This window comes from Meyerozyma guilliermondii, genomic scaffold, assembly GCF_000149425.1.
Source record: "Meyerozyma guilliermondii ATCC 6260 scaffold_3 genomic scaffold, whole genome shotgun sequence".
Lineage (NCBI taxonomy): Eukaryota > Fungi > Ascomycota > Pichiomycetes > Serinales > Debaryomycetaceae > Meyerozyma > Meyerozyma guilliermondii.
In genome coordinates, this window is record NW_001809798.1 from 1602663 (window position 1) to 1621433 (window position 18771).

Below are 18771 nucleotides of genomic sequence, written 5' to 3' on the forward strand. Positions count from 1 at the left end.
GTCACTTAATTTCGTAAATGTACCGTTTGCAAAATTTGGCGGTTTCGATCATTCGGAAAAACCAGTGCTCCACAAAATGGTGGCTTTGTGTAACTTGGCGCCAGAATTTCCGGGGCGGGTCGGGGAAATTTTGAGCGGGGGTGGGGTTTGCGTACAGGAATGCTTCCGAAACTCCGTAGGGTAATATCTCCGGGGCAGGCATTATGCCGGAAAATTTACAATTTGCGTGCGGCGCGGCTGGAAATGCAACATTACTCGGAATGTAACATTGTGCGGGTGCATAAGCGGAACAATTGATCTCCGATTGATTAACCGAGGAAATCCCGAACGGAATCATTAAATCTATTATTATTATTAACCCATGTAGAGTACTAGATCCCACTCGCGAACCAAGTCCATCCAACTGACATCTTCGCCCACTTCTCGTCGTTTCCAAACTTCGTACAAAATCTGCTTAGCTCGCCAATGATTTGCCCATCCAAAATGGGAATTATTCCATAATTTTTTTATTCTTTCTTGCAATTCCGGATCGACGGTATCACTTCCGCAAATTAGGATGATGAAGAATGGCGGCTTGAAACCATAGTCGCTGCCCGGTTTATCATTGACAAGTAATAGTTGATCCAATTCATCGAGACAGGATCGGATTATATGCTGGTAAGTTTTCAATGGAGCCTCTTTAATTAGTCTTGTAAAGTATACTCTCATGGCAAAGTAGAGACACTTGGCATTGCGGTACAACCCTTCATGAAGTACCAGGCGAAATGGTGGGCTAGCAAGGTCAAATTTGGATACGTCAAAGGTGTTTAATTCGTCCTCCATTTCAGCACAAATTTTGGGAAAATTTCGAGGAAACACTTTGCGGCTTCGGAATATACTCTTGTGGTTCGTCAAGTGGATTATTCTCAGGAAAAGGTCCAACATTTGTTTCTTGTACCCCCACATTAAGTATATGGACTCTGTAGTTACTAGTGGTTCAAGAGCATTTGGTAAACTGAGACGGTCTATTTTGCGCCTTTTGGCGCTCAGTGACAAACTTGGTATTGATTTGACGGCACCAGGTGATGATACAACACTGGGACTCAGCTCTTCCTCTGCTTTCAGGCCCTCTATTAAGTCGTAATTTTCATCCAAATCTCGATAATTGTCGGTTATATCGGCAGGATCGATGGAGTAGTTGAACACATTAACCTCTAAAGTTGCCAGGTAAAACACACTAGCAATGGTAAATGTGTGTACCAAGAAGCTGGGAAGGTTTGGTAGTTCTCGGTTCTTGAATTTGTTCTCGACAATGTAATCTCCAATAGCAAAAGCTAGGTTATAATTTTCGAATACTCCAAAAACACTGTCAAATTGAACTTGCAAGAGAATGCAAAGAAGCATCAAGTTTTCATATTCGATTTGGTTGTATGAAAAATGATCGCTGTTGCTGTCGTAGTCATCCAAATGACTGTTCAAAATGGTGCTACAAACCTTGCGAATTTTGAGACACACAGCGAGATAGTGGGGTTGGTGTCTAGCCAATGAAAATGCAGCCATGCCTAGAGCTAGGTACAAAGCCGCCAACTTGAGGTTATTGATGAGCTGCGCAGGTGAGAAATTCTCATTATACTGGCCATTCCAAGTGTTATAGTTGCAAACGTACTCGCCCACTAGACAGTTGATATATGGAATTATCACCAGCGACCAGTAATTGTCGTGCCAGTAGACCTTTAGAAATGCAAACTGTTTGCTGTCCAAGTGCTTGAGGAGGTCCCAAAACGTGGATTTGACGATCAAGTCCTGACCTTGCAGCGTCATCAATTCGTTGAGAAACGTTTGTGAAACGAGCCAGTCGTCCGAGTCTATGTTAGGAAAAAACTTGGGATACAAAATATGGAGCATGTTCTGGTCTCGAATAAGGTAATCGGGACCTTTAATTGCCATAATTGAGAGCCGGGCTGAATTTACAAGCTCATGATGAATCCACGACGTTTGGTCCTGAGTCATGTCTACTCCATCAGTTTCTGCCACAGCCACCCGCGAGCTAACGGGCCAGTTGTAGGCGCCGAACGGACCTCTTTCAACATCTTTTGCCCCGGTTTCCACACTTGTTTCGAGCGCTTTCAACTCGTGATTCAACCGTGAAAAAGTGAGGTAAACCATGTTTTTAGGGTACTTGACAAAATCCACACTGCTTCTTTGCGACCCAGGGTCATCGCCGTCATCTCCGCTATCCAAGGCTACCATTCTAGTCCCCTGGAGCCCCATCTGGACCAGCCATCGAAGCTTCACATCATAGCCTTTACACTCTAGATTCGAGTTTTTGCACCGCAAGCATCCCGGTCTTCTCAAGTCACACTTGACTTTGCGCTCCCGACACGTCCAGCAGCCATTGAACGTTCTATTCTTGGCGGGCATGTAGAACCATGCGTCACCGTCGCACCGTAACGTCGCACAAGTGAAGAAATCTGGGGTTGAATCGCGGACGGGACTGCAGATAAGGCGTGTGAACTCACCTTCGATGAGGGCATCTTGATAAACAACTGGTGTATCTAAAAGCATGGCTACGCAAGAAATATACGGCGTGGGGTTCGAATTCGATCCTCTGATCCCCAAAATCTTGCCTCATCTGAAAGTCTACTCGATACAAATCGGCTACAAGCTTTTTCGAATCAGTGGAGCATCTTTGTCCTCGGACGCTCCGTCGTATTTCACCAATTACTTTCTTACCAAAGGAAACGAGGACAAGACGTTGTTTGTGGACCGCAGTCCCACGGTGTTTGAGTACATCTACCAGCACTTACAAGGATATCATGTGGAAGTGCCCAACAGTGAAATCTATACCCAGCTCTGGCTCGACAGCTATTACTTTCAAGTCAAACGGCTTCGAAACATTCTCCGCGATGAAGGAATCTTTGTCAATGTGGGTGGTGAGAACTTCAAGGTACCTCAGCAATTGCTCATGGAAACGGGAAACCATCCAAACTATTTTTCAGTGAGTCTTGACTCGTTGGGTACCGACCAGTTTCGGCTAGTTGAACGGTTGAAGGTGATACGACCTCCACCCCAGAAAACCATCAGTGTGCCACACAGGTCGCCCAGGCTCTTCAGTGACTTGATGGAGGTTTTGCGTGGAAATACCACAGTTCTTGGTGACAAAACCCATCGCAGATTATTGATAAGAGAGTGTCGCTATTACCGACTCCAGGAACTCGAACAGCGAATAGTCAACTGTCGAATATCTGCCAACAGCCACTTTGAAAACAAACAGGATATCCTCATAGATATAGTCGACGTCTCGCCCAAGGGAATCATCTACAACAACGACACAGCCGGCAAAGAATCGCATGTACAATACACCCGCCCGTTCATCAAGAAGGAAAAAAAGAGCAACTTGATCCTCCAGTTCAATTCAGACTACTGTGAAGTCACAAGAAAACTAAATTCTAGTCCCAAATTGGTGTTGAACAGGAAACTTGGTCTAGCATTTGTACGACTTAGCGGGAACCATTGTCTCAAATTGATGAATTCATTGGACATTACGGACCTTCCCGTCGACAACACAGAAGATGGGCCTTCAGTAATGATCTTTGCTGGTTTGGCCAACGCAAATACTACGATAAATGGTCTGGAAGTCCTGAAAACTTGGGCCCAAGATTTGATAGGAGTGCCTTTACGAACAGACGGAGAGATTCCGGCACCCGATTCGAAACGACAGAAGCTTGCTCATGGAGTCAATGGCGATGTGATAGAACTCTCGTTGGTGAAATCCAGCTGGCGGGTGTTTCTGACAAATAAAGTATTTCGATTCCACGGCGTGGCTATCGAGGCAGTTACCGACGAGCTTTCGTTCTACAAGACAAATTTTGAGTTTTTGTGAATGAAAGCTATTTAACAGATTCCACAGTGAATTTATTTTTAAGCGACTCTATCTTGATACTGGTGTTTTACCATTGAAGTCTACAGCATTCATTGGACTGAAATTGATTCACACAGAAATATCAGTCTGAGAGAAGTTAACCTCATTTCGGCTTTAATTAATTTACATACTCTTCGTTGGCATAATGGTAGTCAGTGACAACCACCTTGAATTCGTCGGTTGTGGGATCATAAGACTCGATATCAAAGGATGACAAGTCAGAAACCACAATATCAGCTCCGGAATTCTGAACCTTTTCAGGATCATAAGTGGAACAAATTCCCACTATCATGGCTCCGGCATCTTTGCCAGCTTTAATACCCGCAGGAGCATCTTCAAAAACCACCACTTTTTTGTGTGGAGCGTCATAGCCAAGCTGTTCCCGTGCCGATTTGTAGCCTTGAGGATGAGGTTTGCCCTGGCTAACTTTTTCGGCAGTAATGAAGCAATCTGGTTTTTCAATCGTGAGGAGTTTCAACCACTTGGAAGCCAAAGGCAAGGTTCCAGAAGTAACTATGGGCCCATCGTTGGTGCTTGTTGTTGGTTAAAGTCTTGGACATGTGATCAAACTTCTTGACTAGCTCAACGGCCCCGGGAATCGGTTTGGCATATGATCCAAAAGAGTCTGGAATTGATGCTTCCCATTCCGTCACCTGCTTTTCCTCAGCGTCATCCGGCGACCATTTTGCAATCACGTCGTAGGTACGACATCCATGGGAAGTTTTGATGATTTCCTCGGCATTCACATGGGGTCTGGTATCGGCAAACTGTCTCCAGAATTCTGAGATGGCACCGGTGGAATTGACCAATGTTCCATCGCAGTCAAAAAGTGCAGCGTGAACGTAAAAGTGAGCTGGTTTCTTAACTGAAGGTGTCATTGATGAACCGCATCGGCGGAGCGCTACAAATATATATACTTGGGGCTGGAAAAATCGAACATTCGATAAGGTGTACTAAGCGTCTTGACGTAATTGTGTGCAGCCCTGACGTATGCACGCATCCCAATCGGGTAATTTATGTAATCGAGCAACCACCAAAATTGCACCCAGAAGATTCAACCCGGAGTTTCAACCACAAGTTTCTTCCAAGACGATCATATGCTAAAGTCCGCTATCACAGGAGAGTGGTCGCTGATAACCACGTTTCCAGATGTGGAACTCAATATTTCATACAGGTCCACTTTGACCTTGGACCCGTGATCTTGAAAAAAGATAAAATCTATGGTTTTCGGATGGTTGAATTGAAACCCTGAATTGGTGGATTTCTCCTTGTTATCCACTCCTTTGGGATCTGGCGCAATCAGTGCAGGAGTCATTTGAGTTGCAACATATTTATATGGAGCAGATGTCCGTTTTGCATTGAAGTCTCCTCCAAGAAAAACTGGCGAACCTTGTCTGGTGTGATTCACGTATGTTATAATGTCACGCACAGACTCGTATCGCACATGGTCATCATGGGGGTCCAAATGGGTATTGAAATAGTGAATAGTGCGGCCACTCGAAACATGACGAAGTTCGGCAAACGTCACAATTCGTTCATATTTCGAACCATAGCCTCTACTGGGCTTATCAGGAGTCTCACTGAGCCATTTGGTAGTTCCATTGACAAGTTCCCATTCGTTGGACTTGTATATAATTGGGCAATATTCACCTTTAGTGTCTCCGCTGCCTCCAACACCAAAAAATTTCCATTCCGGGCCCAATCCTTTCATTATGTCATCGAGCTGTCCACGAAGTGCCTCTTGCAACCCTACGATAGTAGGATGCTGGGAAGTATAGTTCTTGATGCTATCAATGACTCCTGCCTTTCTCTCGCTCCAAGGTTTTTCACCAGGCACCAAATTTCCCGATGCCGTCTTGATATTGAAGTCATAAACTCTGAACGTCAATGGTTTCTGGACACTAGCAGCCCAGGCAAGAGAAGTCACAAACAAAAAAACAAGAAACTTTTCAACTAAGTTTTTCATTTTATGGCTGCGAATTACGGCCCTAGTCTATCTTTTATCCTGGCATTCTACCGCTGTGCCAGCATGGCTGAAATGTGTCTAGGGAACAAAGCCTCGCGCATCAGTTAATTATAGAATTCCACCACACATTTACCGCTGATGATAGACGCCTACTTCGTCAGCCACTCTCCCATCCAGTGCACCCATACGTTATCATGTCCCAAGGCTTAGGTATGGTGTTGAAAAAATAAGCGTCGAGCATTGTTCCTCGGGACCGGGATCAAACCACAATTTTTTTTATTCCCGCGTACAAGTAGCGAGCCGTAAGCGCCCCCAAAGTGCCCATAAAGGAGCATAAAGCGACGAAAAGAACGAGATACTCATAATTTCGCAGCCATGGTGGAGGTGACTTTCCCACAATAGCACCACCAATAGGCACTCCAAAGAGATCACCGAGCGAAAGTATCGCGAATGCGGTTCCGCTACGTTTTCCAAAATCTTTTGTTTCGCAGGTTTGGCCAATGCAAGCAGGTCCGAGGCTTAGGATGGAACCACTGGTAAACCCATAAATAGCAGCAAATACGTATAATGCCGCAATATGTTTACTGAATGGGGGAGGAAGCCATATGACAAAGTGCATGATTGTGGAGAGGCTGCTGATCAAGCACAACGTGTTAAACCGGCCGTATCTGTCTGCCATCGCAACCTGGAAGCACTCTTCCGGGAATCGATAATGAGTTGAAAACCACCAATAAGAGGTAAGCTTGAGACTCATTATAGCCATGAAACACCGCATACAGCGGGAGGTAGGTCTGGGTTACCAAAAATGCAAAACCGTTGCCTAGTAACGCGAGAACTAGGCAGGTGTAGATTTTTTGTCTGAAGGCTGTGAAATCGATCGATCTTATTATCTGCATAGTGAGATCTCCAATTGAGGAATGGGTTTGACCAGGATGCAAAATGTGTCTTCTATCACGAACCAATAAGAACCCAACAACAAGAGCGAAAAGACAAATAAATGCTGCAATTCTAATGGACCATCCAAATCCAAGTTTGGGGAGCAACAGGCGGAAAAGAACAGGAAGTGTAAGACCACCTACGGCTCCTCCAATGTAACCAATTCCAATTGCCTGGCCTCGTTTCCGAAGAAACCAATGTGAAATAGAACCTACAAACGGTCCAAATGTGAGAGCCAATCCAATTCCACTGGCAATTCCATAGCTTAGAATAAACTGGTAGATGGTTGTGGAAACCGACATACACATTAGACCCACCATAGTGAACACTATACCCACTGCAATGGGTATTTTGGCACCAATTCGATCAAATATTGGTCCCAGCACAAGTGTACCTCCAAAACCCACAAATGAGTTGATTGAAAAAATCCATCCAATGGTGGAAGAATCATACCCTGTAAGAATATGGTCCTTGATATAGTTCTGTAGCACCCCCGAAGCATTTGTGAATGCCAACAAGCCGTAGAATCCAAAAAATGACCCCAACACCACCAGATACGCCGCCCAACCACCTTCTGGAAACATATCTGGATCATCCAGAAGATCAAAAGGACCTTTTTGTGACACTTTTGTTTGCTCCTGAAACTCCAGAACAGTACACGGACTCAGGGCTTCTAGTGAGTGTTCCTCTTCAGCAACACGCTCATCCTCAGCCACCATAAGCTCGCCAAACTTGTTTAGTTTCCGGAATTGTTGCACCTAATAAGTAAAGTTCCGAAAAATGTTAGCCGCGCATTCGGAAATGGGCCGGGTCGGACCGCGATGCGGCTACTCGATAAGCGTAAGCGGAATTTGCAGTATACGAGATGGAAAAAGAACTGCAAATAGCTAATTGATAAGTGACATCAATAAGAGACAATTAGGAGATATATAAGAGAAAAATGGGAGTAGATAAACAAGTAATTTACGAAAGAATTGTAATGAGTTTTTTCTGGTTTTGATTTTTCTTTCCTAATTCATCCCTGCTGTCTCTTCCCGAAGACTGTCTCGGCTACGCAATTACCAAATTCATCAATCACCTTCAGTCACCTTCAATTGCACCTTTCGTCGCGCACCAGGAACCAAATACCTCACAACACCAGCAAGACACACCCCAACACCAACAACCGCTCCTCACCACTTCGCAGATAGCGTTGAATACGGTCCCTGATTATGTCTTACTTTCAATTGGCACCAGTGGCAGCCATCGCCGTGGTCGGTGGCTACATGCTATTCACTGGGTCTGGAGAATCATTTAATGTGGGCGAATTTCTCCAAACAACCTCCCCATACATGTGGGCAACTTTGGGAATCGCCGCCTGTATTGGATTATCTGTCGTGGGGGCAGCATGGGGAATATTCGTTACTGGTTCCTCCATTATAGGTGCCGGAGTCAAGGCTCCCAGAATCACCACCAAAAATTTGATTTCCATCATTTTCTGTGAAGTGGTGGCCATCTATGGTTTGATCATGGCCATTGTGTTTTCTTCAAAACTCACCAATGTGCTGGAATCGGCATTGTTTTCGAAAGAAAACCTCTATACTGGCTACTCATTGTTCTGGGCGGGAATAACCGTGGGTGTTTCCAACTTGATTTGTGGAGTTGCCGTTGGTATAACTGGGTCCACGGCGGCCATCAGTGATGCCGCTGATTCGTCATTATTCGTCAAGATTTTGGTCATTGAGATCTTTGGCTCGGTGTTGGGGTTGTTCGGCTTGATTGTTGGGTTGTTGATGGCCGCCAAGGCCCAGGAATTCCAGTGAGAGAATCTCGAGTTTGGAATATTATACAAAACCCGTACAGAATATTAGTAAACTTGCTAAATATTATCTACAGAAAAAAGTAGAAATGAAACTTATCTAGAACGCTAGTAGTACCATTTGATGCTAGTATACACAGCTTTTATTTACGAATCAGTGTTTTTCAAAATTACCAGTTACTTGCAACGCTATCAAGTAGCTTATAATCGCAACTCCAGAACGGTACAAAGGAAACTATTCTAAATCCTATCGAGGTTCACTTTTACACCTTTTATTCTGAATCTACCATCATTTACGCTATGCCTCTATTCCTCCTCAACGTAGTCAGGGTTCTTCTTCAAAATCACTATTCCTTCCAACGAATGACTCAAAGCAGTGTATTCGTCTGTGCTCTCCAATTCCGCCCGTTCGCCATAGTTTAACAACACCGGCGTCGATTGCGTCACCCATCCGGTAATGGTCTTGGGTTTACCTGCTTGTCCAACAACATCAACTGCTTGTCCCACGCGAACGTTCACCTTGATTGGGTTTAATTCCTCGTCCAAAGTTACCAACATTCTTGGCTTAATGGCTGGCGTCAAGTAGTACAATAATTGATGGGTGGTCTCGGTGGTAGAATCGTTTAAGATGAATGATTTGGGATCGAGCAATGCAACTGATATAGTCAACAAGGACGCCAACGATACCTTGGATATGTTTGATCTTTGCATGCTGAAGGGCGACAACGAAAGAGTACCCTTACCAAGATGCAATATACCTTGGGCAATTCTCACCATGAACAACGAGTCCGCTGATTTGATATAGTATGAAGCCAATTGTCTCAATAATTGAGCCAAACGAGCATTATTGGTACCAGCACCCACTAATCCCATGGCATAAATTGCGTTTTGTGCAACTTCCAAGTCAGGATCGTGTGAGTAACGCGATAAGGTGTCAAACACCTTCATTTGTGGATTGGATGCGGAAACAAGGCCCATAGCAAGTGGAACCGCCCTCTTGATTAAAGCATTGCCGTAATGCATCAAATGGGAGAAATGGCGCAACGACATATCCTGGCCAATCTCTTCACCCATGGCAATACACGCAAGTCCCAAAACTGCAAAAGCTTGATACAACTCCCCGTCTTCAGAATCAGGTTCGGTATCCTCTTGCTTGTCTTCTTCTTCCTCCTTCTTGGGTGAAGTTGCTTCAGCGTCTTCCATTTCAACATCCATTGATTCCGGTTCAGCATTGGTCGCAGCATTAGTCGTACCATCGGTTTCAGTAGCTGTTGCCGCCTCACCGCTCGCTTCTTCCTTCAACTGGTCCTCCTCGCTTTGAGCTAACTTAGCCTCTTCAGCAGCCGTGTCTTGTTGTTTGGCGGCACACATCTGTAACAAAGACTGTATCTGCAATACATTACCGGTACCAGCGTAAGCACAGATATTGACAAGAACCTTCAAAGTCTTGCTGATAGGATGTTCAATTGCCTCGATAGTTTCGAGAACATCTTCCACTTGTTCTGTCTTGCCCATATACAACAAACCCAAACCCAATGACATGAATCTGGTGTATTTGTTGGTTAACTCAGAGACATCGCGCTCCAACAAAGTCTGAAGAATACTGGAAGTAATGTCACCATGGCAAGTACCAACGAAGACATGTCCCAACGCCAAAGCAGCCAAACTGGATACTTCAATGGGGACATCAGTGTCCGACACCATAGGCAATAAGAGCCCCATTACATCTTCGTTTGAAGAGCCAGCGTATGCTATTCCTAAACCATTGATAGCAGCCGTCTGGAACATCTTTGTAGGGTCGGTGACATACTCTTGGAGCAACGCAAAAGCAGCCTCGACATCATCATGCACATTAGAAGATACGATACCAATACCCAACAAGGCACCGCCTCGGATTTCGTCATCCACAGAGTAGGTGTAGTCATCCAAGTGCTGGAAACCGTCGCTGATGTTCCAGCGATGAAGAGCGCCCAAAGATGCGGTGGTGGAAAGCATACCTTGGCCCTTTGTCTTATATATCCACGATTTGCGTGATTCTTCAGTTTGTATCAATTTGTCGGTTGTATAACCAAAATTGAGGAAAGCATTAACAAACGCCCCGGCCAAGTTTTGCTTGGCGGAATCGATGGACCCAGAGTTGCCCAAACCGAATTTGGCGTTTTCCAAATGCGATTTGTAGACATCTTCGGGAACCTTTGGGTCGAGCAAATTGAGCTCCTTCACCAAGTACATGAAATAGTCATGAAGCTTAACGTTGGAAATACAGCTTTGGATCTCCTCGTTCTCTCCAGGATAGACGAAGCTGCTGTTGTGCTGGGATAACATGAAACTGAGTTGCTTGTGGACCAATTCGTCGTTTGTAACTTCGAATACCTTGGTTATTAAGTCATTATTGTCGAGCTTGATCGCCAACAGAAGGGCCTGGGTCAACTGGTTGTGTGCCAAGTATATTGTGTAAGCGGTGTTGAGGAATGAGATGTCATCTGGGGGAGCCAACAATGGTACACAGCTAACCATATAAAGGCACACACGAGCAAATGTGTTTTCGTCGACATACTCGGGCAACTTGTCTATGCTTTCAATTTCAAGCAACAAGTCGACAGCATCCGCTTCTGCATTGTGCTTAAGGAAGAAAGGGACGATTTTTAACGAAAGTTGCACCAAACGATCCACAGAATCGTCTTCCAGACCCAACTGTTCTTGGTACGCCTCGCCGATTTCCAACGCCAAATGACGCATGTATTCGTGTCCCCAGTCAGCAATGGTGTCGTCACTGGCCAACAAACGATACTTCAACGAATCCTTCTTGCCATCATCGGAATATGTCATCGCCAACACCGACAAAACATCGGCAAGTTGGAGCACCAAATTGGAGGATTTGTCACCGGACCATTTATCATAAATCTCCGTCAATAATGGGTAATGAGGCATCAAAAACTTCAAAGGTTTGGGCACAGCGGTCATTGAAGTGGTGGACTCCTTAATAAACGTTTTTAAGCTGTCAAGATACTTGGAATACAAGTTGTCTTGTTGCCCCGGTTCATTCAATCTTTCCACCAACATCTCAAGTTCATCTTTCAAGTGCTGATCTTCCTCCGAGAGTTCTTCCTCATCCTTCTGCTTCTTTTTGTCCTCCTTGGACGCGGTCAGAACACTGTCTTTGCGTTCGTCCTTGGATGGTGACATGGCGTTAAGTTAGTCAAGTTCCAATCGTCGGTGCGAAAGTGGCAACGGGATCACGTGCACACTTTAGCTGGTGGGTCGCGCCTAATTTATGTTTACTTGAAATTGTTGATCTATGGATCGGATCTTTTACAACTCAGATGCCCACGACCCCATTTCTGGGGCTCCCATATACATTTTCGACACCTCCTACCTCCCACCAACGGACTCTATAAATTATGACATGTTTATACCCATGTTGGTTTCACATTTACCTTCGGAACCATACGTATTGATGATGTTCAGTTGTGGGTTGAACAAGGTAAGTTGGGTTTGGGGGCTCAAATTCCTCAAGTTGTTCTTGGCAGACAACGAGAACAACATTCATAAGCTCACAAAGGTGGTAACAGTGCATAATAGTTGGTTTATCAAGTCCCTTACCCAGATCGTTTCCAACTACAATTCTACAAGAAGAAGTATTTCCTCGGTAAACAAGATCATCGAGACATTCACAGTGGAGCTGCCGTTCAGTATCAAGGAGGGAACGGGGCCAAAAGTGATAAATTGCCGAAATATTTCCGAATTGAGTCATTATATTGACATCACAAAATTGAAAATTTCACTAAATGTGTACAAGTACGATATGCAACAAGAAAACGCGTTAGTATTGGCTAAAAGGCCTCGTCAGCTCCTTCATCAGTACACGCGTGTCAACGTCGACACAGATCCTGCATTTTTCCATCATTTTTACCAAATATTCAATATCATCGACACCTATGGCACCAGAGCAGAATTGCTCTTCCACAAACCAGGAAACAAGATGAACACTGATATCTTTTTTGCGTGCATTAACAGAGACCAGCACTTCTGGATCAACGACTGGGACATGTATTGTATAGCAACCGTCTTCAAGAGGTTTCTTGCAGAACTTCCCCAACCGTTGATTCCCGTGAATTTGGTACCTGTACCAATGGCAGATGATTGTGACTCCACGTTGGCATTGGTGAAGATATTTATGGACTTTTACGAACCAAAATCAAACTACCACATCATCTTTCTCCAGATATTTGATCTCATGTACAGACTAGTGTTGAACACCAAGACAACCAAGCATACTCCACTCACATTGGCCAAATGCATGAGCCACTGTATGAGTCAAGAAATGATATCCCAGAACAACAGTGCCGGTATTCAAATTGCTGGCCGTACTATTAAGAACGTCATTGACCATTGGCCCAAGATTCGGAATCAATACCGCGGCTTCCAAACTGTGATCCAAACTATCATAGGTGCCCAAACAGACGACGGGCACGACGAGTCTTACGAAACCAGTTACGACTTAAGCATGAATGACGAAGGAGATGAAAGTCGAGTAGCGATGAACACCAGCACAATACTAGATTCAGAAGTTGGATTAGATCCATGTCAAGAAGAAGAAGAAGAGAATTCCAGCGATGCGGCACCACCAACACCACGGAAACCTCGACATCTTTCTGACGTATCGAACATTGCCCATCCTCAATTTCCACCACAAAAGTACAAATTCACCACCACGAAAATAGAGCCAAAACCCGAGGAAATCACGGTGGTGAACAGTAAAAAGCCGGTTATTCGAGGGCGCAAGGTAGCCCAGTTGGCGTCGTTATTCGAGGAGCGCAACACCGGGTTCAGCATACTCGAGAACATGTAGACAAACATTTTTGGTTAAGAAAGACATAAATTACAACTAATATACATAACGTCATTTCGTCTACTCGCCCACCAAGCGACTATCGATATTGTCCATACCAAGGTCGTCGTGATGGGCATTGGCCACGGCCGCAATCGCAGCGGCAGTGGTGCTGTCACCATTCCCTCCATCCATCAGGTACTGAAGTTGATGGTCATCGAGGTGACCATGGTGTTGGTGGTGGCCATGATGATGAGCAGCCAATTGTCTCTGGAGTTCAGCGTCCTGCTGGTGTTGGCGTTGGAGTTCAAACTGCAACACCTGGTCGTTAGGAGGATCATTGTCGTCGTCCAAATCCACCTGCTGGAACGAGTTTGCGTTTGTTCTTTTCTTGAATCCACGATTGCTGGCGTCGTGGGGAGGTCCCTGCAAGTAGCGAGCCTTTTTGAGTTTCCGTTTGTAGCCACGGATCTCGTTATAAATGTCTTCTCGCTTGATCAAGACGTCGGGAAATTGTTCTTTGATTTTCGACTCGATGTGCGACGGCTTGGTGCCCACCTTGTACAAGTCCAAAATGAGGAGGTTCAATTCGTCGGACCGTTTACGCAACATTGGGTGGTTACTCAACGGATCCAATTGTGGGTGGTTGTGTTCGTTACAAGTGGTTCTAAGTGTCCATACACCAGTAGACTTTTTGTACGAAGCCGTCATGGAAAAGGGGCACCGCAACTTTTTCGTCTTGGTGGCTGCGTCCATGTACTGATTACTGACTTCGGCTTCGGCACTTTTGCCCTTTTTGTGGCGGTATCGGCCACCTAATTCGCAAGTATAGTAGATGGCCTTCTTGTTCAGATGCGCAATCACCACTCCAAAACCATTGTCGCGGGCAAATTCATGGATGTAATCGTTAAGATCATCACGCGAATGAAACGCTTGTTCAGGGTAAGGTCTGGTGATCAAGTTACCTTCAGCAGTAATAGTGTTTTCCGATACCGGATATATCTTCAGCTTGGAGTCAACTATAGGTTCTGGAATTTGAATGTTGTATTCCGATGGATCCACACCTTGATAATGGTGGTTCAGAAAGTTCTGCGACTGGCTATGTTGATGGCTTTGTTGATTTTGTTGTCTTTGAGGATCCATTCGAGCAGCATGAGCAATCTGTTCTAGGTTGACACGAGCGTCAAGATCATGATGATCAATGACTTCTTGTTTGGCTACACTGAGAAGCTGGTCATCGATGTTGTTAGCATAATCATCATGATGGTGAGACATTTTGTAGAAGGCACTTCCGGTCGTGTTTGGGGAGTAGTGTGTTGTCAACGAGGCGTGCGGGAGAAAATTTGCTCGGCGCTGGTGCACGGAGGTAGTGCGAGAACGAGCGGCAGCGAGTTCGAGCACTGGCGGCTGCGAAAGACGGAAGACAAAAGAAAATAGAATGAGATATAACTATGAAGAGTGTCTCTTTCAGTAAACAAGTAGTATACGAGCAGATGAGAAGAAGATGAGAATTTAAGAGTTACAAGAACCAAAATATAATTGTATCCACTGTCTTCGATTAGTCTTCATGTCTATGTATCATACCTCGTTGATGTTTACTTTGTAATGTCTACCTCGTGTCTATCAAGTGTCCACCTCATTAATATCAGCCGCCCACCGTGGAAGCACAAACGCCGCCTGGTGCACGGAAGCCGAATAGTACTGGAACAACTTTTTTTCTTCATCGGCTGCAAAAGTGCGAAGTGGTTGGGTGAGATTAAGGGAAGTATTGTGTGTAGCCACAATCAAACCAAGCTGACCGCTGGTGTAGGATGGCATATAGCACTGGCAGTACTTGACGTTTTCGAAAACATGGCGCGACAGCGAAACAAGTTCTTTGAGTTTGTCAATATTGAGCCATACGTTCTCACTGCTCTGCATTATAACCACCCCGTTTGGACTAAGTGCATTGGAAAGAAGCTCAAAGTAGCTGGTTCGGAAAAACTCCTCGGCAGGACCCTCTGGATCCGACGAGTCAGTGATTATAACGTCGAATTTACTCTTATTTTCACGCAAGAATTTGAACCCATCGTCAATGACAATATTGACCCGAGGATGGTCATGGAACTTTGCCATGTGCGGCAAGTACTGAGCCAGCAATTTGATCACCATATCATCGATCTCCACCATAGTAATGGTATCAACACCACGATCCAAATGCTTGACCAACTCTCTGACTACTCCACAGTCTCCACCTCCAATCACCAACACATTCGAAGGTTTTTCATGAGACATGATGGCAGTGTGGGTAATCAACTCTTGGTATGCAAACTCGTCCTTCTCGGTGCACTGGATAATGCCATTCAAAACCAACACATTTCCAAACGTCTTGGACTTGAATATGAGAATATCTTGAAACTCAGAGTGCGAATGGTGCAAAATCTCGTCGACTTCAAGGCAAAATCTTTGACCAGGAAACGATTCTTCTGACTTTTCTTGGAACCAGTACGCCCCGTCGAGCTCCACAATGGCGGGATGCGATATTTTTTTTGGATCCATCTCAACACTGGTAGATTTCCATCTACAAATTTTCGCACCATTGAAAATCCCAAACAGGAAAGATGGCCCGAGACTAAAATGAAAAATGAAAAATCACAACATCACAAAAATCAAATGAGCGTAAAACCCTCCAAATTGATCTGTTCCGATTACATCGTACCACCGCGAGACCAATTGCTGAAGTTTCCATTTTTCGGTTTTTTTCACATCTTCCCCTTTCCGGTTTTTCACATTTCCCTTTCCAGGCCAATTTCTGACTTACGTAATAGGGCTCCGATAGTCACCAGATACATCTCCTCGAGTCATTTCTGTTCATTTTCTATTCGGTTTTTATTCGTTTCCCATTCTTATTGTTGAAGAACCCCGGTTCATTTTCCAACCATTACCCCACAATCGCGACTGCAACCTGCGGTGACATTGCGATTACCCCCCGGAATTGCAGTTCCGAAGGATCTCCGCGGCCAAAAAAAAAGCCCCCACACCAATCGTGTGAGCGCCAAGAAAAAAGAAAAGAATCTCAAATTTGATCACCGTTTGCTACCTATTGAATTAATATTCGGCACACCCATCCGTTTTAAGTGATTTTTCAACACACTTCGCGTATCCTTAAACTCCTACAAACTCATAGGGCTCACTAGAAATCTCTATAGGACCATTTTTATTTGCCATCTTTCAACCGCGTGACTTACCAACTTTGCTCCTGTTTTGATTATCAAACTAGAATGTCCCCACCAAAGCTTTTAGCCAGGGTCCAAACGGTGCTCAACGCAGTGTTACCGGCACCTATTGCTTCGGCGTGTTCCATATTAGTACAGCTTGTGATAGTGGTGCTTATTCCATACTTGTTCGATGACAAACTTGTACACCCTGTTAATGAAAACGTTACCTTTGAAAAGCCACTGGAATCCAAGATCTTTCCCACCATCAGCAATCAAACTATCGACAACACTCAAAACACCTCCAACCCACAACAGTGTTCGACTGGCCTCACCACAAGATTACTTCCTTTCAAAAACAAAAAGGGTGAAATAGAATGGGCATTTACCGACGATGGACCCGAGGGAGATGAGCTTGATGTTTTCAAGATACCTTCCGGGGACAAGAAGAATAGCTTCGGAAGCTTGTCTGGGAATGAGGACGACCTGTCCAAAGAAGATCTTTCACCCACGATTTCCAATTCGTCTAATAGCGACTCGATTCTCTCGGGTGATAAAAAGCTCAAATTGAAAGGCGAAACGCCAGGAACTTTGCCCTCCAGCCCAGAATCCTCCCACGAAAAAGAAGGTGAAAACGTTTTGTACCATTGTCCAGATTGTGAACGTACATTCAAATTGAAGGGCTACTTGACTAGACACATGAAGAAACACGCCCAGACAAAGGCGTACCACTGTCCTTTCCACGAGGCTAGCATCTACATCGACGAGGCCAATGTAACGCATAGATGTCATCCTACTGGTGACTTTTCCAGAAGAGATACATACAAGACCCACTTAAAGTCGAGGCATTTTGTTTACCCTGATGGACTCCGCGCCAAAGAACGCCGTTCAAGTGCCGGAAGATGCTCCATGTGTGGAGAGCACTTTGAAAACAGTGAATTATGGAGTGAAATTCACATAGAAGGTGCTGAATGCAGATACCTCCCCGCTGGATTCACCGGTAAATCACGCATAAAGAGAAGAATCGATAAAGAGTTAAGACAAGCCAACAAAGACAGATCATTCCATAATGGAACTCCCACTTCATCGGCTACCGCCTCTACTCCACAGACATCTGGCTTTACTGAATCTCCAACATCGTCAGTAACCTCTAGTGTTCAAAGTGGAACTTCACATTTGCATATGAGAGACTTTTCTTCTGGATCTCCCTCGTACTACCCAGGACGTTCGGTGTCGCCTCTACAGCACCTGTTTATTGCACATTCGCCGATGCAGCAAGAAGACGGAGAAGAGTATGACGATGAGTACTGTTTGGACGTCGACCAGTTGGATCTTCCGCGCGATTGGTTTCTCCACAACGGACGCCAAGCACAGCATGCGTAACGTGTAGCAGCGGCAATGATGATTAATGATTGTATATTAGTGTAAAGGAATGGACAAATTATACTTTGTGAAACTCTAAAAGCCAAAGATGTCATCAATAGCGCTCTTGGCTTTCTTTTTCTTCTTGGGTTTGCCTGATTTAGACTCTTTGGTTCGCTTGCGCTCATTGGGCACTTCTCGTCGTAAATCCTTGTTTTCGCTGTGTTCATTGTTCGGTTCCAGTTTTGGAGCTTCATTTTTCACTTTCATCTTTTCCTCTTTCACATCATTTTTCACTTTCGTCTCTGGTTCAATTTCCTCGCCAATTTCATCCAAATTGCCGTGGGTTTCACCAATTGCTTGGGCTTCAACATTGGCTTGGTGGATACTGTCTACACCATTAATTTCCAAAACCAATGTTCGGACCCTCGCAAGCATTGCTATCAATGCGAACCCGAGAGCGATAAATTGGCCCAATGCCAATATTGTATTTAGCTCAAAGTACACCTTGGTAAATATTCTCCGCAGTAGCAAGTAGGTACATATTTCTAGTATCTTGTTGTGGATCGTTGACGCTTTTTTGGGCATAGACTGCAATTTATCGAAAAGTTGCAACAACTTCAGAACATTGCGTTTAAGTATATTGAAATATCTCCACCACCGTGCCTGCCGATGCTGATTGAGGTTTCTGTGGTAAGTTAGCTGCATCAATTGGTACTCGTTTCGTAGAGAATCGACGCTCTGCTGAGGTAAAATGGTACCCATATTTGGTTCCACTGACAT

General features: G+C 44.8%; 12 protein-coding genes across 12 annotated transcripts; 5 read left to right on the forward strand and 7 right to left on the reverse strand. All coding sequences in view use genetic code 12, as the record gives it.

The window, feature by feature from the left end:
* Positions 1 to 354: 354 nt before the first annotated feature.
* ARG83 (Arg83p) lies at positions 355 to 2544 on the reverse strand (the record flags this gene model as incomplete). The annotated part of the gene is made up of 1 exon (XM_001485431.1): positions 355 to 2544. One exon carries the CDS (start codon positions 2542 to 2544, stop codon positions 355 to 357), a length of 2190 nt encoding a protein of 729 aa, XP_001485481.2.
* Positions 2543 to 3862, forward strand: PGUG_03210 (uncharacterized protein; the record flags this gene model as incomplete). Its single annotated transcript, XM_001485430.1, has 1 exon — positions 2543 to 3862. The coding sequence occupies one exon, from the start codon at positions 2543 to 2545 to the stop codon at positions 3860 to 3862; it is 1320 nt and encodes a 439-aa protein (XP_001485480.2).
* A 1132-nt stretch (positions 3863 to 4994) lies between these two features.
* PGUG_03211 (endonuclease/exonuclease/phosphatase family protein) lies at positions 4995 to 5867 on the reverse strand (the record flags this gene model as incomplete). The annotated part of the gene is made up of 1 exon (XM_001485432.1): positions 4995 to 5867. The coding sequence occupies one exon, from the start codon at positions 5865 to 5867 to the stop codon at positions 4995 to 4997; it is 873 nt and encodes a 290-aa protein (XP_001485482.2).
* Positions 5868 to 6520: 653 nt separating this feature from the next.
* Positions 6521 to 7522, reverse strand: PGUG_03212 (uncharacterized protein; the record flags this gene model as incomplete). Its single annotated transcript, XM_001485433.1, has 1 exon — positions 6521 to 7522. One exon carries the CDS (start codon positions 7520 to 7522, stop codon positions 6521 to 6523), a length of 1002 nt encoding a protein of 333 aa, XP_001485483.2.
* A 492-nt stretch (positions 7523 to 8014) lies between these two features.
* PGUG_03213 (H(+)-transporting V0 sector ATPase subunit c'') lies at positions 8015 to 8605 on the forward strand (the record flags this gene model as incomplete). The annotated part of the gene is made up of 1 exon (XM_001485434.1): positions 8015 to 8605. The coding sequence occupies one exon, from the start codon at positions 8015 to 8017 to the stop codon at positions 8603 to 8605; it is 591 nt and encodes a 196-aa protein (XP_001485484.2).
* A 302-nt stretch (positions 8606 to 8907) lies between these two features.
* RPN1 (proteasome regulatory particle base subunit) lies at positions 8908 to 11787 on the reverse strand (the record flags this gene model as incomplete). The annotated part of the gene is made up of 1 exon (XM_001485435.1): positions 8908 to 11787. The coding sequence occupies one exon, from the start codon at positions 11785 to 11787 to the stop codon at positions 8908 to 8910; it is 2880 nt and encodes a 959-aa protein (XP_001485485.2).
* A 112-nt stretch (positions 11788 to 11899) lies between these two features.
* Positions 11900 to 13453, forward strand: ECM25 (Ecm25p; the record flags this gene model as incomplete). Its single annotated transcript, XM_001485436.1, has 1 exon — positions 11900 to 13453. One exon carries the CDS (start codon positions 11900 to 11902, stop codon positions 13451 to 13453), a length of 1554 nt encoding a protein of 517 aa, XP_001485486.2.
* Positions 13454 to 13513: 60 nt separating this feature from the next.
* Positions 13514 to 14707, reverse strand: PGUG_03216 (uncharacterized protein; the record flags this gene model as incomplete). Its single annotated transcript, XM_001485437.1, has 1 exon — positions 13514 to 14707. One exon carries the CDS (start codon positions 14705 to 14707, stop codon positions 13514 to 13516), a length of 1194 nt encoding a protein of 397 aa, XP_001485487.2.
* Positions 14708 to 15037: 330 nt separating this feature from the next.
* Positions 15038 to 15901, forward strand: PGUG_03217 (uncharacterized protein; the record flags this gene model as incomplete). Its single annotated transcript, XM_001485438.1, has 1 exon — positions 15038 to 15901. One exon carries the CDS (start codon positions 15038 to 15040, stop codon positions 15899 to 15901), a length of 864 nt encoding a protein of 287 aa, XP_001485488.2.
* Positions 15056 to 15970, reverse strand: PGUG_03218 (spermine synthase; the record flags this gene model as incomplete). The annotated part of the gene is made up of 1 exon (XM_001485439.1): positions 15056 to 15970. The coding sequence occupies one exon, from the start codon at positions 15968 to 15970 to the stop codon at positions 15056 to 15058; it is 915 nt and encodes a 304-aa protein (XP_001485489.2).
* A 722-nt stretch (positions 15971 to 16692) lies between these two features.
* On the forward strand, positions 16693 to 18009 carry STP2 (Stp2p; the record flags this gene model as incomplete). Its single annotated transcript, XM_001485440.1, has 1 exon — positions 16693 to 18009. One exon carries the CDS (start codon positions 16693 to 16695, stop codon positions 18007 to 18009), a length of 1317 nt encoding a protein of 438 aa, XP_001485490.2.
* A 75-nt stretch (positions 18010 to 18084) lies between these two features.
* Positions 18085 to 18771, reverse strand: RMP1 (Rmp1p; the record flags this gene model as incomplete). Its single annotated transcript, XM_001485441.1, has 1 exon — positions 18085 to 18771. The coding sequence occupies one exon, from the start codon at positions 18769 to 18771 to the stop codon at positions 18085 to 18087; it is 687 nt and encodes a 228-aa protein (XP_001485491.2).